The sequence below is a fragment of the Lepidothrix coronata genome, unplaced genomic scaffold (assembly GCF_001604755.1).
Source record: "Lepidothrix coronata isolate B3197 unplaced genomic scaffold, Lepidothrix_coronata-1.0 Scaffold179, whole genome shotgun sequence".
In the NCBI taxonomy this organism is placed as follows: Eukaryota; Metazoa; Chordata; class Aves; order Passeriformes; family Pipridae; genus Lepidothrix; species Lepidothrix coronata.
Genome location: NW_016690359.1, coordinates 1258307 through 1285347, shown reverse-complemented (window position 1 = coordinate 1285347; position 27041 = coordinate 1258307). Strand labels below are relative to the sequence as shown.

The 27041-nt window shown below is 48.0% G+C and overlaps 2 protein-coding genes and 1 long non-coding RNA gene across 3 annotated transcripts in view; 2 read left to right on the top strand and 1 right to left on the bottom strand.

The window, feature by feature from the left end:
* Nucleotides 1–17136, top strand: part of PINX1 (PIN2/TERF1 interacting, telomerase inhibitor 1) — a 65360-nt gene extending 48224 nt beyond the window's left edge. Inside the window, exon 7 of the mRNA XM_017830488.1 lies at nucleotides 12755–17136. Within this exon, the coding sequence (XP_017685977.1) occupies nucleotides 12755–13351 (597 nt within the window). The 3' untranslated portion in view covers nucleotides 13352–17136. The remainder of the gene's footprint in view (nucleotides 1–12754) is intronic.
* Nucleotides 17137–20513: 3377 nt separating this feature from the next.
* LOC108504913 lies at nucleotides 20514–23652 on the bottom strand. The gene is made up of 3 exons (XR_001877296.1): nucleotides 23558–23652; nucleotides 22558–22632; nucleotides 20514–20822 (listed from the first exon to the last, which is right to left on the bottom strand). It is a non-coding gene; the product is annotated as an uncharacterized LOC108504913 (long non-coding RNA).
* On the top strand, nucleotides 21665–26471 carry SOX7 (SRY-box 7). The gene is made up of 2 exons (XM_017830441.1): nucleotides 21665–21928; nucleotides 24211–26471. The coding sequence occupies exons 1-2, from the start codon at nucleotides 21703–21705 to the stop codon at nucleotides 25110–25112; spliced, it is 1128 nt and encodes a 375-aa protein (XP_017685930.1). The 5' UTR covers nucleotides 21665–21702; the 3' UTR covers nucleotides 25113–26471.
* Nucleotides 26472–27041: the final 570 nt, after the last annotated feature.

The window sequence follows — 27041 nt, the reverse complement described above, 5'->3', positions numbered from 1 at the left end:
GCAAGCGAGACATTGGGAACAAATTGGTCTTTCCTTTAATCTGACACTTCCTCTTGAGTCTTTATTTTCCTGCCTATTCCTGGAGCACTTTGCTGTTAAGCTGGGATAAGCATCCCATTCCCACTCCTTTTTCAAAGCTCCTGTGCCAGGAGACGTTCCAGCTTGGAACACCCAGGCTGCCTGTGGGATTGCCTTCCTGGCAATTATTTGGGTTGTTTTGTACCCACTCAGGGCTTTAACCTGTAAGTCCCTTGGGGCACAGGTTGTGTGCTTTGTGTGGTTCACTGGGCAACCACAGAGCACTTCTCTCCCCTTAAGGCATTAAGGAAAGTGTTAATAATAAAATCCTAGGAAATCTATTTGGAATTACAGGCACGGGGATTTTCTCATTGCCATTTTTTTTTTGAGTTGCTGCTAAATCTTTATGCAGTAGCACAAAGATAATACTTATTGTAATGAAAGATGTGTCTTTAAAACTCACCCAGGTCAAAATTATAAAAGCAGTCATCGCCAAAATTAAAAAAAAAAAAAAAGGAAAGGGAGGGAAGAAAGAAGGGAAGCATCCCTGCCCCATCCCTGGAAGTGTTCAAGGCCAGGTTGGACAGGGCTTGGAGCAACCTGGGATAGTGAGAGGTGTCCCTTCCCATGGCAGGGGGTTGGAATGAGCTGAGCTTTAAGGTCCCTTCTAACCCAAACCATTCCATGATTCTGTTAAAAGCAGAGCAGAAACATAAAGGTTGGGCTTGAAAAGAAAGCCAAAGGAAATACAGTCCAAGGATGGGTTTGAAGGTGGAAAATCAGGCTCTTTACTCCCAGGGGAGGAAATTGATGTAAACTCCAGAGCAGTCTGGACAGATATGGATGTGAAAGACAAATAAACCAAATGTTTCCACCTCTAATGCTTGGGAGATCAGGGCTGGATTGCCCATGAGCAGAAAAGCTGAGCTAAGAAACGGACTGTGAGGCTACAAACTGTCTCAGTGTTAATGGATCATCAAAGCACAGAATAGTTTGGGTTGGAAGGGACCTTAAAGATTGTCTAGCTACCACCCCTCTGCCATCACTTTTGAAGGACAAGACCTGTCTTCTCTTGGATAATTAAGACATTCTTTGCAATCAGAACAGGCTTGGAAATGTAGGCACTGCACATGCTGATCTGAGCTGTTCTCTCCTCAAATGACCTGCTTGCTTGGGTTAAACCAGGTGAGTTGTTCCACAGGTTGACAGAGCCAAAGTTCTGCCAGAAATTGCAGATTTCACAAACTGACCATCAAAAGTCCTTGTCACAAGTCACAGCAAACGTGCCCCATCTTGCTCAGGCTACAAAGTTGTGCTGGCACTTGTAGTCTCCAGGGATTGCCCAAAAATTAGTGCCAACTGCTCCATGACAGATTTTCCACCTGCTCTGTGGCCCAAATGTTCTGTTCATTATCCTGCTCTCAGCAGGGACCACCTTAATGTCGAGTTTCAGGAGAGGATCAGTGATGGCTGGATCTAAAATCAGTGTTTCAGAGTAAGGTCACTGTTGCTGACATATTCAAGGATGAGAAATGTGGAGATGTAATCACATTATTCTTCCTCTGTACATTCCAAGTGCCACCTTTCTTCATCCAGTAACCACACCAGTCTATCCTTTTCTCCTCTTTTTTCATCCTCCTTTAGCTCCCCAGCTCCCCATGAAGTGGGAATTCTACTTCAGCTGTATTAGAAACCTTTATCTAATTGCTTTGGCACCTTAACAACCAGAGTTGTTTTTCAGTATCAAGGGGACAGAGGCAGCATTAAAGGGATACCCAGGACTCGTTACACTTTCTAGCAAGTGTGCAAGAGGCTGGAAGAGCTGTTTTGCAGTAGGAAGCCTCAGGAATTGGAAATATTTTGTTTCCTGCTGAAATAAGAGGGAGTTTTTAGGCTTTCCCTGACAACTGTTGCCATTCCTTACTGGGTGTTGTGGAGTGTGTGGATGAATACCCAACAGGGAGGTTCTGTCTATGCCTCCTTGAGTAGTTTTTTCACTCTAAATGATGTCATTACAGCGTTTGTGTTGCATCTTGCTCATGGCTGCAGTCATCCTGTCTTTCCTTCCTTTGATACTCTCCTTGCCAAAGTTAATTTAGACTCAAATTATGAGCCTTTCACCTCCAGTTCTGAAATTTATTGTAGTGTTCTGTGTAAATACTTGGAGCTCGTGGTGTTAATGAGTGTGGAAAAGCAGCAAAGCCTGTAAATCCAAATAAAGTCAGAACACTTTATGTCTTCTTTAAAGCACAGTGTTCACCTTTTGCTTTTGTGCTGCTTGGGAGTTGAAAATTTGCCTCCAGGAACTTGGAAGCTGCAAGTGAGCACAGAACAATACAAGTCTCTGCAGAAATGGTGCTGTGATAGCTTTGCTTTTTTGGCCTACATTTCTCAGTGGTTATTATTTGTTAATTATGTTATAGAGTGCTCACAAGTGGGCTAATTGCTTCCCCAGAGAGCTTCCAATGGAATGATGGACAGAACAAGGGCAGGATGTTACACATCTCAGATGGGAAGAGGGTAAGGTAGGACACGGGGAACGTGGTTAGTGAAACACAGGAGCAGCATTAGGAAGCTTGGAGGAGAAGAGCTGGGCTGGTTTTGGGGGAGAGGATGAGTCCTAATTGGAGTTGATCTGAGGATCTGACCTGTCAGAGTAGTTGTTTAAGGAAGCACCAAAACTAAAGGCAGAAATGAAGAAGAAATGCACGAATTTATGAAAAAAAGGCTGCAGGGAGATTGTACCTGGCTGGGTTATAGTCACATAGGGGCTGTACTGTGTGAATCCTTGAAAACAAGGATGAGATCCATATGAACTGTAGGTGCACTGCAGGAGCGATATTCCTTGAAAAATAAAACCCTTTCCTCACACAAACTGCTTTTTTCATACCCTTATAGATGGGAGAGAAGTAAAAAATGTGTATACACATCCATGCTGTTGTATTTCGAATCTAATTCTCCCTCTTGCTGTTTGTCTTGTGTTTCTGCATCTGTCCTTTAGTCTGCACAGGAGGGGCCTGCTGGTATTTGTGGTCTGTGCTGCTCCAAATTGTGATCTTCTGATTCATTTTCCTGTGCTATGAATGCCCCTTCACACCTGCTCAGAGAAAAGGAACCAAGGCACACTAAAAAGGGATAAAAAGTGACACAAGGTATTTCTCAGCAGCTCCTCAGCCACTGCTGGGGCTGAAAAACAGGAAATGTCTGTCCCCTTGCCCAGAGCTCTGAGTTGGTTTTGATACTTGGATCAGCTCTGCAGCATTTCACCCTCTCAGAGCAGAGAAACAAAAGAGTTTCAAGTGTGTATTTTCCTTTTGAGAAGCATCTTCTAAGGGGAAGGGGAAGGTTTGGTTTAAATTATCTGCTTGAATGCTCCTAGAAGTACTTTATTTATACACAAATCTGCTTTTCTACATTTATTATTAGAAAAGAGCTGGAAGAGGAGTTTTGCATGGGCAGGTGTTATTTTCAGATTTCAAAGCACTTGTGGTTTCCTCTGCCAGAAGCCAGGCTGGGATTCTCCTGTGCTTGCTCTTGGAATTGATACCAGAACTCCTTTCTCTCCTCTGGTTACTTCCAGTGGTTTTTATTGCATCCTTTCTCTTGGCTTATCTTGGCATCTGAAATCTTCAGAGCCCTTTGCTTGTATTCACAGTTTGGCTGCCCAAGTTCTCTTGTGGTTCATTCAGTTTATTTGTATCTGTGGAGCAGTTAAAAATCCCCAACTCAAGAATCAAGGAGGGTTTTGTCTTCCAAATCCTGATTAGCAGCTGCCTACCGGATAAAAAGACCCCTCTGCACTGATTTACATCCTGGATTCATCCCACAGCTGTGGGCTCATCCCACAGCATGGGCAGCAGGGGAGGGGGGCATTCTGCCCCTCTGCCCCCTCAGGTGAGACCCCACCTGCAGAGCTGCCTCCAGCCCTGGGGAACAACAGCACAAGGACGTGGAGCTGCTGGAGTGAGTCCAGAGGAGGCCACCGAGATGCTCCGAGGGCTGGAGCCCCTCTGCTCTGGAGCCAGGCTGGGAGAGCTGGGGGGGTTCACCTGGAGAAGAGATGGATTCAGGGAGACCTTAAAGCCCCTTCCAGTGCCTAAAGGAGCTCCAGGAGAGCTTAAGAAGGACTTTGGACAAGGGATGGAGGGACAGCACAAGGGGGAATGGCTTCCCACTGCCAGAGGGCAGGGTTAGATGGGAGGTTGGGAAGGAATTGTTGGCTGTGAGGGTGGTGAGGCCCTGGCACAGGTTGCCCAGAAAAGCTGTGGCTGCCCCTGGATCCCTGGAAGTGTCCAAGGCCAGGTTGGTTGGGACTTGGAGCAACCTGGGCTAGTGGAAGGTGTCCCTGTTCATGGCAGGAGGTTGGAACAAGACGATCCTGAAGATCCCTTCCAACCCAAACCATTCTTTGATTCCATGATTAGACTCCTGCCCAACCCTTTGAAATACTATATTTGAGAGTCTCTTGATGATTTGATTCTATACAGGTAGATCACAGAACAGAAGAGTGGTGCTGTGTGTGTTCTCTGTTGGGTGTCCCAGCCCCGTGGCAGAGCCATATGAGAGGAACAACAGGGTTATTCCATCCTTGCCCGGTGCCTTTGGAATCCATCTGGGATCCCTCTCTGAAGGATCTCAAAGCACTTCCCAAGCACTTAATGAAACTCTTGAGCTCTGCTGCAAGTTTCATCCAGTTGATCAGGCATGTTCTGTGCTTTGATAACCTGTGCCAGAGCTGGAGGGAATAACTTCTCCAGGCTTTCCCACCAGCCGGGAAGAGAACTTGGGAAACGTGACCTTCCCAGTCCCGTGCTCGCTTTGCTGGACTTACTTCCTCTGTTATTCAAGGTGAGAACAGGACGGTTAGAACTGATTTAGGTGCTTCTGGGAAGATGAAGTCACTGTGTTTGGATCTCTGTGCTGTGCCAATAGAGAGATCCTTGGGGAAATCTCTTCCTTTAGGTTTGTTTATGCTCGGTGGAAGGCACAGATGTAATTTGCGAGGAAATGTGGAGGAACGGAGGTTTTGCTGGGCTCAGCAGTGTGGTGCAGGGACATGAGATGGCACACAAGGATATCTGAGGGGCTCTCAAGATACGAAAAGGATTTTCTCTGCCCTGTGCTGAGCTTTTGACTCTCTCCCCACGTTCCTTCAGCCTTATGCACCTCTTGGTGCCTCACGGTGTGTGTTCCCCCTTCTCCTCAGCTCCTGGACTTTGTTGTGCTAAAACTTCAATAAATGCTTTTTTTTTTTTTCCTGAAAAGTGGAAGAACAGTAGAAGGAAGTCTGTGCAACACAGGGTTCCCAAGCTGCCACTGGAAGTACAGGTGCTGTGGACTGCCCAGGATCTGCTAATGACAGCTGGAATGAATCCCCATGGCTGTCGTTGTAATCAAGGCTCTGGCCAAAATTTAATCCCTTGCACTTTTGCAACCCTGTTGTTTCCTGTTCCCCTGTTGTTTGCAGGCTGAAGGCAAAACCTGGCTGAGTGTTACAGCTCCTGTTTCATTGATGGGAACAGGCTGGGATCCAACACATCCTAAAACACTAAAAATGTGTTGTTTAGATGACAAACAAATGGCATTTTGGATATCAAGAGATTGCATTCAGCAAGAGAGATGCTGGCTTTCTATTGGGTGAATTATAAGAATGAAGGAAAATGCTAAAATTGGCCACTTTCTGAGGTACAGGATGAGCTTTTGGCAAAAATGTAAAATAGAATTACAAGACAACCTGGGGAGAATTTGAATGTAGTTCTAAAAGAAACTCATCACCACAGACTTTAAAACTGAAATTAAAAATGGAATCAGCAAGTACAATGTAAATGTACTTAGAAACCAAGCACCTATAGATTTATACAGTGGAATGAAATGGGTGCTGTAATGTGGCAATAAAACCTCCTCACTAGGATATGGTGCCACATCCAAGGCCAGGTTGGAACAACCTGGGATAGTGGAAGGTGTCCCTGCCCCTGGCAGGGGGTTGGAATGAGATAAACTTTAGGGTCCCTTCCAATCCAAACCATTCTGCAGTTCCATGATCAGAATTTGGGTGTCCTGAAGGATGGTGGGACCTCTGTCTTTGGAGATTTCCATGATTCCACTACAAAAACTGACCTGGTCTAGTGCTGACAATAGTCCTGCTCCAGCCTCTCTCTCTCCTGGAGACCTCCAGAGGTCAAGGATTCTATTAATAACCCCAAAATTATTCTATGCAAAGATTTGCTATAATAAAATTCCTTTGCTTTTTAATTGCAAGAGGAAAAACCTATTTTTTCTATCTTTTGGAGCTGCAGGTGTAGCAAAAATGGATCTTCTTAATTCCATTGAAGAACAGTTGGATTTTTTAAAGAAGTTTTTCCTTGTCCCTTTTCCATTAATTACTTCCTAACCTCTCTCCTTGTCCTTGCTGGGTTGGAGACAGAGCTGATAGTTCCTGTGGAGTGTAGCAGTTGCTATCAACTGCAAGACAGCAGCTGATTTTTCAGTGTATTCTCACACAGATCTTACTGTAATGGAGTCAGGAAAGTGCCTCTCTGTAGTAATTGGAACTTGTCCTTTTTAAAAGTGTTTCATGTCATACAGGCATTAGACACTCAGGATTTTCATTCCATTTCCCCTGCGTGGATTCATTGCTTTATTGGCACTCAGGATAAATAGCAGTGAAAGGACACCTTGCTATGGCTCTGTGAGGTGCCCTGGTGGTTAAAATACCAGTCAACAAGAAGCAGAAATTGCAAGTGGACTGAATTTTTACTTTTTTTTTTTTTTTTTTCCCAGGTTGAGTATTCCTGCTTCTCATCTCTTTCATTAAACCCTCATTTATTATAACAGGCTGCCCATGGAAGTGGTCGAGTCCCCATCTAAGAGGGGTTTAAAAGATGTGGCACTTGAGGACATGGGTTAGTGGTGGCCTTGGCAGTTCAGGGGAATGTTTCAGCTAGAGGACTTTTCCAACCTCGACAATTCTGTGATTAGCTGGAGGTCAAACTGGATCCCTGTTTAAGTTTTTAAAGCATTACAGGGCTGGGAGATGCTTCTGGGGATCCTCCATTTTCCATTCCAAGCAAGGATTAACTCCACCTAATGCTTTCCTGGGAGTTGTTTCTAGTTGTTTTCAAAGGCTGAGACTCCCAGTGGTTGTTGAGGCTTCACATATGTGCTGATCTCTCCTACTGAAGTTCCGTGTGGGTGATTTACATCTGCTGCTGTTTGTCCTTTTCCTCATGAGCACCAGGAAGATTGTCCCATTTTCCCTTTGCATCAGCTCTTCCTATACTGGAAGCCTGTTATCATTAGTTCTTCATAAAATGCTGTCTGCAGGTAAGTTAAAAACATCAGAGCCTCCTGAGTACCTGCTCTGGAGCCAGCATTGAGTTCAGAACTGATGGTATGTGGCCTTATTTATGCATGTATTTATTTTAATCCTGCTTAAACTCATCGTGCTACAAGTCTTTGTTCACTCTCTTGCCTGTTTGATCCCAATCCAAACGTTTATGCTCATACTTGAAGTTGTCAGCTCCTTCAAGCAAGGCTCTGTCCTCACTGATGTCTGCAGAGCTCCAGAGTGGCTCTCCAGGAATAATCTGCAGCCATTCTGGGTTAGAAGGATACAGGGATGCCCTCAGTTCTGTTTGGTCTTTTGCACTGCATGGGGGTCATCCCAAAGCACCTCTAGGTGAGGATCTGAAGCAGCAGGAACAGAACTGGATTGTCTTAATCTTATTGTTACACTTTCTCAACCAGAAAGTAGGTGATGGCCGTGGTTCAGCCAGGAAGGGGTGGTTGCATTTTAAAGCTATGAATGATGATGTGTTTTCCATGTAACTCAGGCTCCATGTTCTTCATCCAAACCACTTAAGTGAGAATCTACTGAAATTAGAGTTTAGATTTATTCTGCCTTTGCCTTTTGTGTCATTTTTGTGAATTGGAGCTCACAAAACTGGTGTGAATTAGTACCCCCTCCTTTCCAAATGAGGAAGCAAAAGCTTAAATAACAGTAGTTCATATGTGGCAGATCTGAGACTGTATAGGAGATTTTTTTATTCCCCTATTCTAAGCTTTTAAGTGCTAAAAAAGACATCCTTGCACTCTGAAGAGTCTCTGAATTAATCCAAGCTGCTTCTGTTGCTCATGTACCGACACCCTTTGCTTTGCTGGTTGGTTATATCTCACTTTTCCTCACAGAGTAATGTGCAGGTGCAGTTTTACTTTTTGAATATTAATTATCATTGAATCACAGAATGCTTTGGGTTGGAAGGGACCTTAAAGATCATCTAATTTCAACCCCCTGCCATGAGCAGGGAACCTTCCACTAGACCAGGTTGGGTTTCATGAGATGTCTAAATCCTTTCCACTTCAGGCTTCTGCTCTTGCCAGAGTGTTTTCATGATGTGATGTGAATTGCTTTGGTAATTAGCCATAATCCTCTGTTTTTTCTTTCACTAAGTAACTGTGGCTGGAAGGTAGTTTCAGAGTGTGATGCCTTAGAGATGCAATCCTGATCCTGCAGGATTCAAGGGAACCAGGATTTCCCTCTATAAGATTAGTGTCCTAACTTAATGATTTAATCAGCAAGTGAAGAAAACACGGCAGTACATAAAGTGCTTTATGTCCTTCAGATTATTTTCCATACATTTAATTGCATAAACAGATGATATTTACAGGGGACTTCTGGCTGTGATTGACCTTCATCTTTTCCTGTGCCCTTCCCAACCTCTCCTTGAATTTTCCTATTGTTTCCTCTTAATCATTCCACATTTAACACCGAGTTTCAGGCAGTTGTTTTCTCTTGCTCGGGACCATCCTACCAATTCTCCGGAGACCAGGATTCCCAGTTCCTTTTAATTCATCCTCCCAGAATGATTTCATTGGCAATTTTGGAACTCATGGAACTCCAAAGCCCAATATTCAGGTTTTCCACCACTTACAGCACAATTGCTCTTTCCCTTTTACACGATCATCATTTTTTAGGAGTAGGAGTGTCTTTAATCTGGTGAAAAATTGCTTTTCAGAAGTTGCAGCAGCACAATACACATTTAAGGATGCATTTCTTATTTTTGTTTGAATTTTTTCTATGTGTGTGTCGGGTCAAGGAGGGGAGGAATTGCATAAACTGAGAGAGTTTGGAGTTCAGCAGTGTTCCCATGGCTACTAGGACAGGTACATCACGGAAGCGGGAACACTTTGGCATTTAACAGCCCTTCCAGGTGATTTATGGTTTTACATAAGCTTTTCCTAAACCCAGAGGTTTTCTAGGGTTGGCACCTTTTTGCTTGTCTCCATGCCCTGTTAGTTCTGTGCTCAGTGGCCCGTGGTTATTAAAATTCTTATCAATAGAGGAGTTTCTGAGCAAGGTTCTTATTTTCTGGGCTCGTGCAAACCTTCTGAACTCCTCTGCTTAACCAAAGGAACATTTGTTTTTATGCCTAATGTATTTTATAAAAAGAAACGTGTAGAGTTCAAGTAATATTTGCCTTCAATTACAGTAATTAAGTTGTCAGGACTTGAAATCACCAAGGGAATAAGAAAATCCTTTCCTGGTTGGCCAGGGGGTGACTGGTGTTCTGGTCCCAAGTGCGTTTTACATCTTGGGGTGGGGAGGGAAACTGTTCTGGCTGCAAACCTGGGAGACTGTTTGTCCTTTTGCAATCCAGGGTGTCAAAATCCTGCTGTGGGTAGAGGGAAAATGCCCAGTTTCACTGAGCTGCTGCAGGGCAGCAGGTTTGGATCTGCTGGATCCGTGGGCTGAGGCCAATGGTGGGAGGGTCAACAGGGCCAAGTGCCGGGTCCTGCACTTGGTCACAAACAACCCCCTGCAGCTCCAGGCTGGGGCAGAGTGGCTGGAAAGCTGGAAAAGGACTTGGGGGTCCTGGTTGACAGCAGCTGAAGACAAGACAGGGTGTGCCCAGCTGGCCAAGGAGGCCAATGGCACCTGGCTTGGACCAGCCCTGGTGTGGCCAAAGGTCCAGGGCAGTGCCCGTCCCTCTGTTGGCACTGCTGGGGCACCTCCAGTGCTGGGGGCAGCTCTGGGCCCCTCAGACAAGAGAGACATGGAGGGGCTGGAGCATGTCCAGGGAAGGGAATGGAGCTGGGGAAGGGGCTGGAGCACCAGGAGAGGCTGAGGGAGCTGGGGGGGCTCAGCCTGGAGAAAAAGAAGCTCAGGGGGGAACCTTCTGGCTCTGCAACTCCCTGACAGGAGGGGGGAGCCAGGGGAGGTTCAGGTTGGACATCAGGAGGAATTTCTTCTTGGAAAGGATTGTCAGGCTTTGGAAGGGGCTGTCCAGGGAGGTGGTGGAGTCCCCACCCCTGGAGGTGTCCAAGGAACGACTGGACGTGGCACTCAGTGCTCTGGGCTGGGGGACAAGGTGGGGATCAATCACAGGTTGGACTCTATGATCTTGGAGGTCTTTTCCAGCCTAAGTGATTCAGTTATGCACTGGGATTCTGTGCTTGCTGGATTAGGAGGTAGGTCTTATTAAAAACAGCGTTACTGTAAACGTAGCTCAATCCATTTATCCTGGAAATTTTGCCTTGTCAAACTTCTGCTGCAGCTCCCCTTTCAAATGTCACCTGTATGTGGATGTGTGTGGACACATCCTGTTTTTCCCCATGTTCAACAACCTCTTTGCAGGCTTCTCTGCCAGAAGTCAAATAGTTTCAGTTACTCCATATACCTGCAGGAACACTACAACATATTCCTACAAGAAAAGTACCTGATTTTGGTAAGTGCCCACACAAACATTCCTGGAATCTCAAGTGCAGCCTTACTTTCGTTCCACTGGAACAGCTCTCCTGAAAGCAGATGTGTGAGGAAATCCACTCGTAATGCATCACTAATGACACCAATTTTTGCATTCCTGCTCATGTGAGCAAAGGTTATGGATGCAGAGGAGTCAGACCTGGAAAACCTTCCTCACAAACCCTGATAAACCCCACTTCAGGCAGCAAGTTTAACGATGCTCCAAAGAGAACCAGATCACTTATCTCCACCATCATGCAATAACTGTAAAGTGTGGAGATAAGTGGGTTTATATCTCCCAGTTCTCTGCTGGCCTTCCCTGGGTATCAGTTTATGGCAGTAAAAGTGGCTGTGAAATATTACTGCCCTGATTTGGTGGTGTTTTATAGTCCCTTCAGTTCACATTCAGGCTGCATGGACAGAGTGGATGCTCTTATCTCTCAGTGCATTTATGAATGGAAAAACAGGGAATTATCTCAGTCATACTCACCATATTTGGCTGCAATAGCTGTGGTTTAGCTCTCTTTCAAGAACAGGTTGTAGGCCAGATGTTGGTGAGGATTCTTCTCCATCCTGACCGGCTCAGCTTTTCCCATCCAGAGGGGGGTGTTTGGTTACCTGCAGTATGAACAAGGTTTTAAAATAAATTAATGACCTGAGGGAGCTGGGGGGGCTCAGCCTGGAGAAAAGGAGGCTCAGGAGGGAGCTTTTTGCTCTCCACAACTCCCTGACAGGAGGGGGGAGCCAGAGGGGGTCAGGCAGAGAACAAGGGACAGGACAAGAGGAAACAGCCCCAAGCTGTGCCAGAAGAGGTTCAGGTTGGACATCAGGAGGAATTTCTTTGTGGAAAGGGTTGTCAAGCATTGGAAGGGGCTGTCCAGGGAGGTGGTGGAGTCCCCATCCCTGGAGGTGTCCAAGGAATGACTGGATGTGGCACTCAGTGCTCTGGGCTGGGGGACAAGGTGGGGATCAGTCACAGGTTGAACCTGATGATCTTGGAGGTCTTTTCCACCCTTAATGATCCTGTGATTCTTTGAAAATCTGGGACATTTCCAAGAGTCATTTATTACTTTTGCCCAGCAAAAGCCACAGAGGCTTTTTTTTTGGGTGCTTTGCTATGTATGTGAACAAGCCTTAATTTCAGCTGCCTGTTTGGCTTGTTTATTTTGCAAATCACAGACAATTTAGCAAATTATATATTTTCAACTTGTTGCATTTGTTGCTTTTTCAGAGTCAGTTCTGTTTGTGCCATGCAAAACATCCACTCCATAGGTATACTTTGCTTTTAGTTGTGTATTTACTTTCTAGATACAAGGCTCTTTTAATAACTCCTCACCTGCAACCAGCGCTGAGCAGCTCTTCATTTCACGTCTGCAGAAGCCTTGTAAGATGTAACCTGTGATGTTGTTTTTGCCATCTGATAACTTGTGATCAAATGGAGCCTGTTTAAATAACAACATCTGGGACACAATGACAGTGAAGCAGCTACGAAACAAACATTTCTGAAGATCAGAGAAGATGGAAGAGGTGCCTCAGTGCTGGATTGCTCCCTGGATCAGGAGCCCTATGCTGGAGAGGGATTCCAGGCATGGGATTTCCTTTGTGCCACGGGCTAAGGGATTGTGCTGGATTATTTTTCATGTTGGTTTATGTCTTATAGAGACATGTGCTTTTGTAAAGGGAGTGTAATGCACTGAGTATGGAGGTAGTAAACTCAATCTGCAGTGAGTTGCACAGGAGTAGGTTAAATAAGGAATTGAAGTCAACTGAAAATTGTCTTCTTTTGTATTCTCTCGCTGCCTTTCATCCTTCCACCTCTAAACCTACAGCATCTTTTACATAAGGGCTGCTTAACTTCCACCCAAGTCTAAACTTTTGCAGTTAATTTTCAAAGCACCACATTTCAATATTTTTCTTCTTAGTGTGCGAAAATCAAATTATATTTAAAGCCATTATTCCTGACTCTCACTCCAGCTTCTCTTTGTTCACTTGCAGGAGGATATTACTGATCCTGAGTCTCAGGAAGACAGGGAGAAGAAGGACTGGCCCTCTGACCCTGCAGATGGTTCCAATACAGTGAAGAGCGTTCTCACTGTGCAGGAATATTTTGCCAAGCGCATGGCAAAGCTGAAGGGATCTCAGAAGGAACCAGAAACAAAGGTGGATAATTCCAGCCCAACGGCTGATGAAGCTTTGGATCCTGTGGAAGAGCTGGAAACCAAAGTGAAGAAGAAAAAGAAGAAGCAGAAGAGAGATGAGGAGGCAGAAAGGACAGAGCATTGCGAGAAACAGCCTGAAACTGGTGGTGTGGATGGGGAGGAACTGGATACTCCATTAAATGAATGTCACAGAGGGAAAAAGAAGAGGAAACATAAAGAGCAGCACGAAGGAGAAAACACCAGTTGTGATGAAAATATGGGCTATGGAGAAATTTATGTGGGAATAGCTGATGAGGAGGATCTCGGTGTAAGGGACCAGGAGGAAAAGCAGAAGAAACGCCATAAGAAGAAACACAAAAGGCAAAAGGAGGAGGTGGAGGAGTGTGTGGAAGGAGCCCCCAGGAAGAAAAAGAAGCACTGCAAGCACATTTGACCATTTCAGAGTCATGCTGGGGCTCTGAGGTGAATTAGAGGAGGACTCTGTGTAAGCTCAGCAGCAAACACGTCGTGTCCCAGGATAGAACACGGTGCTCCACCTCCAGCTGGGACCACGGCCTGGGTTCAAGTGTCTCTTCCAAAGGAGAACGTGGTGATGGGCCAACATGAGCTTCAGTGCCACATTAAAAAGGGACCCAGCACATGGTTCAGACTGTGAAAGGCAGGGAACTACTTTCTGCTGCTTCACACTGACTGTGTTTTTCCCAATCTAGGAAAAAATAGCAAAAAAAGGCACCAAACTACTGCCTTTTTTATTAAAGTTGTTTTCATTTGTGAGAGCCCAGCTCTGCTTCTGGAAACAGGAGGGGGTTTGCAAAGCTGTTTGTGTTTTTTCACTGATTTTTGCAAAGTGGTGTCTGATTTTTTCATTGATCTCCTCTTACAACTAAAATGAATGTTGTTTCTTCCCAAAATACTTACCCTGATTAAAGGTTTACAGCCGAGTTTCAGTACTAGAGGATGAAATAAAAATGCCTCCCTGTGTTTTCAGACCAGTTGTTTAACTGTTGTGAAACAGCTGTAAATTTGCACCAAAGCTAAAGGAACTGTGTATTAACCGTATATTCTTATTTAGATGTGCATTAACCATATCATTTATTAACCATATCTAAATCTGTCATTCTCAGGCAATATTCAGGGTCTCTTCAGTGATGCATCTGGCATTCAGGAAGTTGGATAGACCAAGTTTTTTTCTGAAATTAAGAGACCAGTAGATTTTCAAAGCAGTCAGATGCGTTAGTATTGCCACTTCCACGTTGAAAACTTGCAGTTTAGATTTATAACCAAATTAGAGCTTGTTCCTAATTGTGAGCCTGGAAATAAGTAATGCTGGAACTTAGCACTGCCAGGAGAGGTTTTGTGTGAGATCTTGAACGGTCAGCATGAATTTTGATGTGTTAATATCTCTCAGTTAAGAGCTGTCAGGAGAGATGGGTGAGCTTGGAAGTGGTGGAATGGGAAGAAGGATTCACCATCCTGGTGTCCTGCTCTGATATTCCTTCGGCCACAGCAAATGGACAGCACATCCCTGAAAACCAGCCAGTTGTCCTGGCCTAATCCAGAATTCAAATCCATTAGCTGCTTGTTTCATTAAGGCCTGGCTGTGTCTCATCAGTGTAAATCTAAAACACCCCATTGGCTGCTCTGCTGAATAAAATGGGTACATTTTTATATTGTCTTAGCTCAGTGGAGTTGCTTAACAGGGTTTGAGAAACATTGTCAAGATGCAGATGTTAATATGAAAAAAATTTCCTTCAGCTGCCTTTATTGTCCAGTGGAAGGAACTTCATCTGCAGCACAGACCACATGGCTTTGGGTGTTTGAGTTGCAGCTGAACTCTTCCTTTTTTTAAGATCTCTTGGTTTCCAGTGCACCTTTTTTTTTTTTGCCCTCAGGACATGCTCATTCATTGCTGCAAAATTACTGTAGTTTTACTTATTGTATGGGAGAACAAGATGCCTTTCTTTGTGTTTCATGTCACATGCCAGTGGTTTTTAACCCTTAAAGCATCTCCTTTTCAGGAGAAATACAATTATTGTCCAATATAATCCTGCTTATTCCTTGCTTCCTTAAATGAACAACCACTTAATGCCATCAGGTTGCATTGAAGTTGGGAGTAAACTCCATGACTGAGGTGAAAAAATAATCTTTATGTTACCTCTTTGAATTTTTGTTTATTAGTAGAATGCAAAAGTCTGAATGTTTTCAAATTTTTTTAACTCTCAAGCAGCTGAACTTCACAGTTTGAATTTTTGTTTATTAGAATCCAAAAGTCTGATTGTTTCTAATTAATTTCTTTTTTTTTTTAACTCTTATGCAGCTGAACTTCACATCCTCTCTGGGATTTCAATTGCAAAAGGTGCTAGTCAAGGAATAAGGTTTCCTTCTCCAAATCCTGCTGGACTTGTTTGTTTGTTCCCTCTATTAATCTTCCAGTTTCTGTGTGCTAATTCTTATGGGTGTTTGGCCACATTCCAGTACCAGTTACAGAAAGAGTAAAACCGGGAATAAATCTTTAAATTTATGGTGTCACTGCAGTTAAGTGCAGTATACCCAGGAATTTAAATCTGGCTCAGATGGAAGTATGAGCTACAAATGGAAGATTCTCTCTTTCTACAAGAAATACATGGCACTTTATCCCAGGAAATGTGGGATTGTAATGTGCCTCAAGCTCTGCGTGTGGTTGTAGGGGGGAAAAAATCCTAATAAATAAATAAATAAATAATCATAAATCATAAATTGCTTGTATTTGACACAAGCAATTCGTTTAAGTGCCCTGCTCTGTGTTAGTGGTCAGCCCTCGCTGTGTTATTCAAATGAAAGGCTCTTCTTACAAGATACTGCCCAGTGAAATTGGAACAACAGGAACACGTTTCAAAGTAATAAATTATATTTAATTTTTTTTGTTTGTAGTGGGTTGTGAGTTCAGTTTTAAGCAAACCCCGGTTTGGCAAGAAGGTCTTTTTTAGAAAGCATAAGAAAAAGAATGACATCACTGCCCAAGTGGTGGAATTAGCAGAATGTGAGCACAAAAGGAACGACTTGGTTTCATTTCCGCGAAAATCGTACTTTTAAACTAACGGGGCCTTTTGTTACACATTTCTCCATTGTCCCTAATTTATCCGTTGTACTCCCACATTGCAGCACAAAATGATGTTCCTCCAAGTGGAATTACCTAGAAACTGAGCAAAACGGGGCTCTGCTTTCACGCCCAAGCGGAGGACGATGCACACGCAGCACAGATATTGAAACGTGTTCGGTTTTGGTAACCCCAGGTCACCAGTGACAGAGAAGAAGATTTTCCTTTTTGCACTGGCAACATTCCAACATGATGGATTCTCATGAGTTATTCCATTCTTTGCAGGTTTAGGGGTTGTTCTTTGCTTTGATCCTCGGAATTCCCTGTGGGCTCCACGGCCGCTGACGTGGTTTGCAAGTGAAATGTTAGAGCAGCAGTAGCAAAGGTGCTTGGAAATCCTGCAAGCACTGAACTATCCTGGGAAACAGAGGCCATGGAAAAGTAGTCCTGGTACCAGCATTAGACCAAAGTCTGCGTGAGCTTTATGGGCTTTAGGAGTTTTGATCTTGGTGTGTCTGAGTGTGGAGCTTTCCTTGGAGCCACAGATGGGATTCCACACTGGTGCACTCTGTGACAACCCCCATCTGTGGAACAGGCACCATTCCTGGAATTTCCTTCCAAGATATTCTAGCTCTAGTGCTTTACACACAGCCAGTGTAAATCAGAATCATGGAATCCTTAAGGTTGGAAAAGCCCTCTGAGATCATCGAGTCCAAGTGTTCCCCCTGCACTGCCAAGGCTACCACTGAGCCATGTCCTCAGGTGCCCTGTAGTAGAAACCAGGGTGTGAGTTTAAAACATAAATGCAAGACACTTTTAAAGATTTCAGAGCCACTTACCCTTGGGTTTAAGTGAATTTGAGTCCATTTGATGGTATCCAAGATGCTGCTGGAAATTGTGAATTGAAGGGGCTGGAGCGTGTCCAGGGAAGGGCATGGAGCTGGGGATGGGGCACCAGGAGCAGCTGGGAGGCTCAGCCTGGAGAAAAGGAGGCTCAGGGGGGACCTTCTCACTCTGTGCCTCTCTGACAGGAGGGGAGAGTCAGGGGGTGTCAGGCTCTGCTCCCAGGGAACAAGGGACAGGATGAGAGGAAATGGCATCAAGCTGTGCCAGGGGAGGGTCAGGTTGGATATTGGGAACAGTTTCTTCACCAAAAGGGTTTTCCAGCCCTGGCACAGCTGCCCAGGGCGGGGGTGGAGTCCCCATCCCTGGAGGGGTTTGAAAGCCGTGTGGATGTGGCACTTGGGGACATGAGTCAGTGGTGGCCTTGGCAGTGCTGGGGAATGGTTGTACTCGGTGATCTTTGAGGGCTTTTCCAACTTAAATGATTTTGGGAACAGCTCAGCATCATGTTCCTTGGTGCAATTCCCCTTCAAGCAGCCCTGGTTCTCACTGCCTTCACATCATCAGCTCAGCAACAAAAATGAGCCTCTTGCTCCGATGGAATGAACCGAGTTTGTCCTGTTTAAACACACGGGACTGAAGTTCTTGCAGGATCCACCTTCAAAAAGCACCATTTACGTCACGAAACCTCCAAACCTGCCAACACTAAGAGGAGGAAGGAAGCTCCAAGAAGAGAGGAAAACCACACAAAGTCTCTTGGAAGCACTGCCCAGCATCACGCCTAGCTGGAAAAAAAGATCTTGGAATTGTGTATCCTCGAGCAGCATAAGGTGGACATCCAAAGCCATCCTTTGCTTAATTCCTCATTCCTGGGCAGGAACCTCCAGGGAGGATCAGAGCTCAGAGAACTTGGGACAGCAACCAAGGCTTTTGTCTCTGTACCTGTCCCATCCAGGGATAAACCAACTTTTTCTTGGATCAGCAAACTTTTAGTGATGTGAGACTGGGAAATAGAGGAAAAATATACATTTTTGTGGTGGCAGAAGCGGGAATATTGTTACAAAAACAAATTGAAGCTCCATTTCTCAGCAAGTCAGAACTTAAAATTCGCTTCTGAGTCACTCAAAGTTGTTTTTTTTTTTATTCATATCTTAATCCATTTTTATAAATTTTAAACTGTAAGAGGGAAACTCCTGATGGTTCCTTTTGACCTAAAGGCACTAAAATATATATATTTTTTAAACTTAAAGCTGCATTTTAAAAATAGAAATTTTCAGCACCATGTGTGCTTCCTGAAAATTTTAGCATCTTTGAGGTTTTTGTCTGCATTTTTTTGTATAATGGGAAAGCTCTGGTTCTTTTTCCTAGAAAATAAATGGTGCAGGTAGCGATCCCTGGGGAAAACCTGGTGGAATCAGGGAGGATGGGCAGTGGGCAGGGTTGGGAACTGCAGCTCTTCTGCTGGGAACCCCCAGCTGTCTGTGCAAAAACTCCCCTTGGGAGCCTGAGAGTTTCATCAATAATTAAGGAACATGTGAATATTGAGCTAATTTAGGATTTGCACTTTCTCACACATTTTTATGTCCCTGAATTTTGGGGGGGGAGGGGAAGTGGTGAAAATAAACCTGCACTTTGCAAGCCAAGTAAAAAGCCAGATGTGGGATCCACCCAAAAAAAAGGGGGATATTTTTAAAGGGTGAGGATGCTCATTCCACACTGGGTTCAGCCACTAATTCTCTGCCTGACCCAGGGGAGTTGCTGCCACTGTTCCCCAGCCGTGAAAATGGGGAGAACAAAGCTTTCTTCCCCCCTTTGTCTGCTCCGTCTATTTTAGCTTTTAGCCGTAATTTCCCTGTTCCCAAAGCCCTGGGAGAGCTCTGCTGCTTCCTGTGCCCCAGATACAGGTGAAGCCTCTCACCAGAGCAGGGAAGGTGAGCGTGGAAAAGGTAACGCTGAGTTTTTCCAGCCTGGTGGTAATTACCCAGATACGGTGGCAATGAAGAGGTGGCATTTTCACCCCTTTATGTAACACAGGAGCTTCCTCCAGGACAGGTTTAACCAGCATTTTAGGCAGGGTGCAGAATGAAACCCTTCTTACTAATGCCATCAGAATGCCAGGTGCTGTGGGAGAGGGGGAGAAGGGGAAAAAAAGGTGATTAGTAGTAGTAGTAGTAGTAGTGTTTGCACTTAAAATTTTGGAGGGGGGCCCTGGGAAAGGAGAAAATCCAAACAATGAATATTTTGCTGGATTTCCTTGTGCTCTGACCCCACAGAAGTCCCAGTTTGTGTCTCAGGGAATTTTGAAAAGCCTTAAGTTAACCCTTATAATACCTGTGGGAGATCAAATGTCACCCCTAGGATGTGGAGGGAATGGTGAGGACCAGGAACACCCAGTGAGGTGCTCCGAGAGCCTCCAGGCTTGGGCAGCAGAGGCAGGAGGTGGATGCAGGTCCTGTCCTTGCTCAGGGTTTTATCCTCCCCCCTAAACCTTTCCTCCCATCCTGCAAAATGTGGAAACACGGGGCAGGGAGGAGGCAGTCCTGTAAAAGGGATTGAGTGGAATTCATCCATTCCTATCCTTTTCCCTAGAGGGGAGGTGTTCTACTAAAAATTTCTGGCCTCTGGGGCCTCAACAGAGGTGCTGGTTTTATATTAATGATATCCAGGCCCGGAGCATCCTGAGGGTTCATAAATAAGGCTGAGCCATGCACCGTATTCACCATATCCAAAATACCACCCTATTCATAATAAAACCTTGCAACCCCAGGCAGCCTCTTTTTCAGGGCACTTCAACCCCAGCTAAGGGAAGTCAAAAGGATTAGGGATGTTACAGGGTTTTTTTCCCCACTTCTCATTGCCAAGCTCTGCAGCAAATCCCAGTTGCAAAATACACCCAGAAGACCTGTTCAGGGTAGGATGGAGGCTTTGGCATCCTCCCTCCCTGCCCCATCCCAGCACTTCCAGGCGTGAGACAGGACTTTGGGAGAGAACTGGAGCTGCTGGGACAGGACAAGCTGTCCCCAGGAGCGTGCCCAGCTCCAAATCCCAGATAAAAGGCAGCTGCTCTGTGCAGGCCTTGTGTGTGTGTGTGTAAAGGGTTTATAAATCTGTCCCAAGACCAGGAAATCTCCTGCGCCTTTTAGATTTAAGAGAAGTTGCCTTCCTGTTGTATTCCCAGATAACACAGCTCTGATGGAGCCCACTTGTAAATAGCTTAATAGATTTAATCAGTTCCTCTGGAAAATGTTGTTGCTTCCGCAGGGTTTTGATTGGGTCCCGGGGAAAAGCTCAGAAAGGGCAGTTGCTGCTTCTACTTCAAGGGAAGTTGGCAGACCCCAGCTCTCCAGACCCCAAAATCACTGTAATCCATGAGAAACCGGAGCCATCCCGCTCCTGTGCAAAGGGAAGGGAGAGACCAGGAAGCCCAGGCGGATCCTGCTCACATTTACACTCCGCTCTCTCCATCATTCCTAATCTCACAAGAGTCAATAGGAACACCCAGGCACGTGGGAAAGCTGCACAAACATCCCGGCTTGGGATCAGCGTCGGGGTTTTCCCCCCTCTTTGGGGTTGGATGGGGCAGCGGCACCCAGCCCGAGGAAACGCCTTCCCATCCCGCACCCCGTCCCACTGGTTTTCTGGCAGCAGGGAGAGGAAATCCACCATCAGTCACAGTGGAGCCGCTGCAGCCCTGCAGCCCATGTCAGGGGGTCAGAATCATAAAGGAATCCAGCGACTAAATATATTCCTCAGGGCAGGTTTGCAGGGATGAGCCGGGAAAGGGCAGCCAGCTGGGGATTTTCGGTCCCATCGCCTTCCTGGAGATCCTTTGTCCTAGTGAGGGGAAAGCTGCTTGGAGGACTTTCCCACCCTCATGAGCACCAAACTGGGGTTAGTGGGAAATGCCACTGCGTGGCTTTGGGGCTTCCATCCCATCCAGGCTGGTGCGGCTTTGCAGGATGGGGCAGCACTCCATAAAATGCAGCTGAAAGGAAAAGATCCTTTGTCTCCCAGTGTCCAGGGGTGGGCAAGTGAGACTGACTGGGATATGCTGGAGCCTCTCTGGGCTGTATCCAGCCCCATCCCTGCCTGGTTTGCCCCTGAAAAGCTCTCTCAGGAGCCCGACCAGGCTGAACGAGCGCCCACCAGCAGGTTCACTGCATCCCAGTTTCCATCCCGCAGGAGGGGACTTGGAAATTTGGGGTGAAACCCACATGGGGTGGCAAAGCACAGCCTGGACTGGTGGTTAAAGCTGGAGTGGGGAAAAACGTCCCTGCCTGTGGGACTGTGGGATTTCCCCAGGCAAAGAGGGACCCTGCAGCTCCCAAATCCTGGGGAGGGCTCTGGGGGGGACATTTTTCACCCCTGTGGGAACCTTCTTTTGGGGCCATTTTCCTTTCATTCCCAAGTTTTCAGTGCCCTCGTCTGCTGTCTCTGCGTTACCCTCGAGCCTTTAAAGTTTGAGGGTCTCTGAGGTGTCGCGGGCAGCGAGGCTGTTGGGGCGGGGGGGACAGGGACATTTCCAGCTCCCTCCTTACTCCTTTCAGCGGGCAAAATAAGGAAAAATAACAATAATAAAGGGGAGAGGGTGGACGGGAAGGAGAAGGGGGGGTCTTGGGGGTGTGCTCCCCTCCCCCGGGGGGGGTGCCGGGCGGAGGGGTGGGGAGAACTTTTTCCTCCCCGCACCATCCCGGCCGGGGCTGAGGAGTTTGCAAACAAGGAGGAGCAGCGGAGTCCCTTCGGTGTCATTGGAGGAGGCTTTTTCCAAGGAGCTCATAAATACGGGAGAGGCCGGGCGGGAGGCTGGGACTGCGCGGGGACCCCGAGGGCAGCGCAGCGGGGGCTGGGGGGGCCCGGGGGGGGCCATGGCTGCGCTGCTCAGCACGTACCCCTGGCCGGAGCGGCTGGAGGGGGACGCGGGCGAGGGGCTGTCCCCGGGGCCGCCCCCCCGAGCCCCGCAGGGAGAGAAGGGCTCCGAGAGCCGCATCCGCCGGCCCATGAACGCCTTCATGGTGTGGGCGAAGGACGAGAGGAAGCGGCTGGCGGTGCAGAACCCCGACCTGCACAACGCGGAGCTCAGCAAGATGCTCGGTGAGCAGCGGGGGCTGCGCGGGTTTTTTGGGGGGGGCTGGGGGAGAGGAGGGAGTGGGAGGGTGGGTACCCACCCGGGTATCCCCCGGGGGGCAAACGCTGCCCGGATCCGGTGCCCCGGGGTGGGCATCCACCCAGGCATTCCATGGGGTGCAAATCCCGTTTGGATTCAGTGCGCCGGGCTGGGTACCCACCCAGGCATCCCATGGGGTGTAAATCCCTTCCGGATCCAGTGCCCCGGGGTGGGCACCCAACCAGGCATCCCATGGGATACAAAACCTGCCTGGATCCTGTGGCCGGGGGTAGGCACCCTCCCAGGCACTCCATGGGGTGCACACCCTGCCCAGATCCTGTGGCCGGGGGTGGGCACCCTCCCAGGCATCCCATGGAGTCCAAATCCCGTTCGGATTCACTACCCCGGGGTGGGCACTCAGGCACCCACCGAGGTGCAAACCCTCTCGGGACTCAGTGCCCCGGGGCGCCTCCAGGCACCCACCGGCGATCCCTGGGGTGCAAATCCTGCCTGGATTCAGCACCTTAAAGTGGGCACCCGTGTGCCCACCAGGGCATTCCCAGGCTGCAAATCCTGCCCGGATCCAGTGCCCCGGGATGGGCACTTAGGCACTCACCGGCCATCCCTGGAGTGAAAACCCTGTCTGGATTCAGTATCCCAGGTGGACACTCGGGCACCCACCCAGCCCTCCCTGGAATGAAAGCCCCGTCCGGATTCAGTACCTTGGGGTGGGCACACAGGCACCCACCCGCTATCCCTGGGGTGCAAATCCCATCCAAATCCAGTGCCCTGGGGTAGGAACCCAGGCACCCACCTGCTCATTCTCAGGGGTGCAAATCCTATTCAGGTCCAGTACCCCGGACTGGGAACCCTGTGCTCCATCGGCCATCCCTGGGTGTCCAAACCCTGCCCAGACGGGGACCTGGTCTGGCACACAGCAGGTGGGCACCCCTGCACCCACCTGGCCCTGCTGTGGGTGCAAAGCCAGCCCAGGTCCAGCGTCCTGGGACAATATCCTCTGGGATGCTTGGAGAGTGTAAAACCTGATGGCGTCCTGCACCCCAGGGGACAGACACCCCTGTGCACACCCTGCCACCCCTCGGGTACAAACCCTGCAGGTGCTGCCTTGCCGTGCCAGGAGGGACCCCCAAATTTTCCTGGCCTGTCTCTGCTGTCCCACTTTGTCCCCACCTCACTCACCCACCCAGTGTTGCACAGCCAGGCTGTGTGTGTGTGTGTGTATTTTGAATTTCTGCTGTTTCACTGGGGGATCAAATCCCATTTTGAGCACACATTTGTTTCCCACTCCCCATCCTCCATTTTTCCCTTCTCCCAATCCCCAATTTTGATGTGAAACCAAGAGGGCAAACCAAAATAACCAGCCCAGACAGCCTGAGAAAGTGCTGCCCGAATTGCAACACAGCTTTTTGCTGCCCAACCTCTTATCCAAAGTTTGTGTTTCCCTGGACAGTTCTGTGGTGTTTTCTTTGGTGGTTTGGGTTTTCTCCTCGCTGCTTTGCCAGGCAGCATCTCAGCTTGTTAGTGTAATTTCTGCTGTCTCAGGCCATGGGAAGGCATCAAAGGCTTTGATCTGTATCCTCATTTCTCCCCCTTACCCTGAGGAGCAGCCTGGGACAGCCTCTTCTTGGAATACGACCCCCCATCCCAGCGCTGCTTCTCTCTCCTGTGTTTTGGTGACGTTTTGTGTATCTCAAACAGGGAGCAGCGAGGTCACAGAATCACAGAGTCATGGAATGGTTTGGGTGGGAAGAGACCTTAAAGATCAGCTCATTCCAACCCCCCTGCCACAGGCAAGGACACCTTCCACTAGACCAGGTTGTTCAGACCAGGTGTCATAGTGCCCAGGTTTTCTGACGCCCTGGTGCAAGTCCTGGCAGGGCACAGGCTGGGGCACATTAAAGGACATCATGTCCTGACCCCCCTGCTCAGCCAGGCATGGCTTTGGCTGTCCCTGCTCCACAGGCCATGGAACCGGGAGAGTTTAACTGCCTGGATTTATTTACTATTTACTGTTTACTAACCCTGAGCCCACTTGGCTCAGGACTTGGGATGGAGGGAGTTGGAGAACCTACACTGGCTTCAATCCCCCCTTCTCCATTGCTGTTTTATCCCCCTGTGGGGTTTGTGGGATGTGTCCCCCACGTGTGCCAGCTCGGATATTGGGACCCCACGCCTTGCCCTTGGATTGAGCAACTGCAAGCTTTGAGGAGCAGCTCTGGGTGCTAAGGGAATGTGTTCTCCATTTCAGGGAAGTCCTGGAAGGCACTGAGCCTCTCTCAGAAGCGTCCCTACGTGGAGGAGGCCGAGCGGCTGCGGGTGAAGCACATGCAAGACTATCCCAACTACAAATACCGGCCCCGGAGGAAGAAGCAGGTCAAGCGCATCGGCAAGAGGGTGGACCCGGGGTTTTTGCTGGGCAGCCTGGCACGGGACCAGAACACGGTGCCGGAGAAGAGGACCTGCAGCAGGGCTGGGGGGGACAAAGAGGGGCCGGGTGAGTACCCGCCTCGCCCAGGGCTCCCGGCGGTCCGGGGCTACCGGGAGGCTCCGGGCAGCGGGAGCAGCGCCAGCGTGGACACCTATCCCTATGGGCTTCCCACCCCCCCGGAGATGTCCCCGCTGGATGCCATAGACCCCGAGCAGAGCTTCTTCTCCTCGCCCTGCCCCGACGAGCACCACCGCTCCCACCTCGCCGGAGCCACCTACTCCCCGGAGTACGGAAACTCCCTCCCGTGCAACCACCACCCGCTCAGCCCCATGTCGCAGCCGGCCACCTGCATGATCTCCCCGTCCTCCAGCTGCCCTGCCCTTCCTCCTCCTCCTCCTCCTCCCAGCTACTACACACCTGCCTTCCCCTCCCTGCCTGCCCCCAGCCTCCATGCCCACCTGGGCCAGCTCTCCCCACCGCCCGACCACCACGGCTTCGACACCTTGGACCAGCTGAGCCAGGCGGAGCTGCTGGGGGAGATGGACCGCAACGAGTTCGACCAGTATCTCAACAACCCCGGCCACCACGGCGACCACCACAGCGGGGTCTTGGTCAACGGGCAAGTCCCAGCGTCCGGCAGCTCCCACACCTCTGAGAACAGCCTCATCTCCGTCCTGGCCGACGCCACGGCCACCTACTACAACAACTACAGCGTGTCCTAAGAGCCCGGGCTGGGGCCACCTGGAAGGACCCACACAGTGTTACGGGGCGTTGTCCCCCAGGGCCGTCGCTCGCCACCCCTCAGGGTGACCGAGTCTGAACCGCCAGGGCCATGGAGGCTCCTCGGTGCCGTAGGTAAAGGATTTTGGTTGTTGGGTCACCACTGGTGCAAAGCCTCTGAACGGGGCCGGGGGGCACTTCCAAAGCCAAAGCCCTTTGGCCAAGTCCCTCTTCCAAAGCAGAGATGCTCATGGGAGCACAGGAAGGCTGCCCCTCGTTTCGAGGCGTCCCCAGCTCTGTTTTGGAGCCAGAAGTGTGGCAGCATCCCAGAAATGTCAGGTTTGAAGTCCTCCTGGAAGGGGAGAAGGCAGGGATGGGAGGAAAAGGGAAGGTTTTAGGGAAGGGGTGCACGGTCTGTGAGCTGTTCCTGGGTTCCAGTGTTGGTGTTGCTGCAGCCGCCCTGACCTGCCCAACCACATTAGCGGGGATTAAACCCCCCTTCCCACTGCCCCCAGATCATGGACTGGGGGCTTCATCCCTCAGGAAACCCCAGAGGGGATGGGACACCAGCCAGGAAGGGGGCAGCCAGCCCTGAGGGTGCTCAGCACATTCTGGAGAAGGGTAAGATCAGGGCTTGGAAAGGCAGGATCCACCCAGCACCCACCCCTGAGAACGGGTCCTGGGATAAACATTTTGGCCAAGAGGTGATGATGTAGCAGACACTTTTTTTTAGCAAAGATCCTTTGAAGGCTCAGGCTCCACGTTTGGAGCCACAGTGCCCAATTCCTGTCCTAACTCTGGCGTATTATTGCTTGTAATAAAGCTGTACATTGATTTATTCCTTCCATTATTCCCCCCCCCTCGGATTTTTGTATTGCTCGAGTTCTCTTCCTTTTCATAAAGATGAAGCTTTATTTTAAATCAGTTATATGACATGATTAATCTTAGTGTTTACTGTATGGCACTTGGTAATGATTAGTTAGTAGCGTGGTTATGATTTCCTGGTTTCAGTCCCCAAAATGTATTAATAATAATTGCAAATAATACTTTAAAAAAAAAAAAAACAACCACAACTCCACCAGTTTTTAAGCTAATACATTCCATCTCTTTTGTGTGACTCTATGCATTTTGAATGAGTGTAGATACGAGTTTGCATAAAATATTTAATTTAAATAAATATGTTTTTATACGATGATTGTTCGATGATTTAAATTGCTGTCGCTATTGACAAAAGTTTTCAAAACAGAAACATTTCCCATGTGAGTGCTATTTTTTTATTATTATGTTGTTGTTGTTGTTGGTATTTTCAGCCAAGTTTTTCTACTTCCATTTTTTTTTTTAAATAAAACAAAGATCTGTGGTTATCTTTACAAATTGTGGATTGCTTTCTAAGAAAATGACTCGAGGAACAGTGAGTTCCTACCTTCGCTTTTCATGAGTGTGTTTTGGGGTGGTCTTGATCCTGCTTTTGCCATCTCTCAAATACGACCTTTTAACACCAGGTCCTGTGTCAATATTACAGTGAAGTTAAGGCAGAGGTTTGCCTTTGGTGTCTTGGTGAGCACAATTGCCAATTTATGGAGCAAGTGCTGGTGCCTGGAACGTGGCTTTTATTCCCATTTAAGTCTGTCTTGCACAGTTTGTGCTGATGCACCATTTAAGGTGCTCCATGGTGTGAGGGGTCACATAAAGGGTCCTTGGTGCAGATGCTGATCAAGGTGATGAGACCTGAGAAATGTGTGGGTCAAATTTGGGGATCTGTGTCAAGGTGGATGTTGATTGATGGCCTTCGGGCCTGGCCAGCAAAGAGAAAAGCTTCATCTGTTTTGTTGTCTATGGACAAACATCCCAGCCTGCTCCTGCCAGACCTTGAGATGAAACCATGTGCACAGAATTGTTAGGGTTGGAAGGGACCTCTGGATATCATCTAT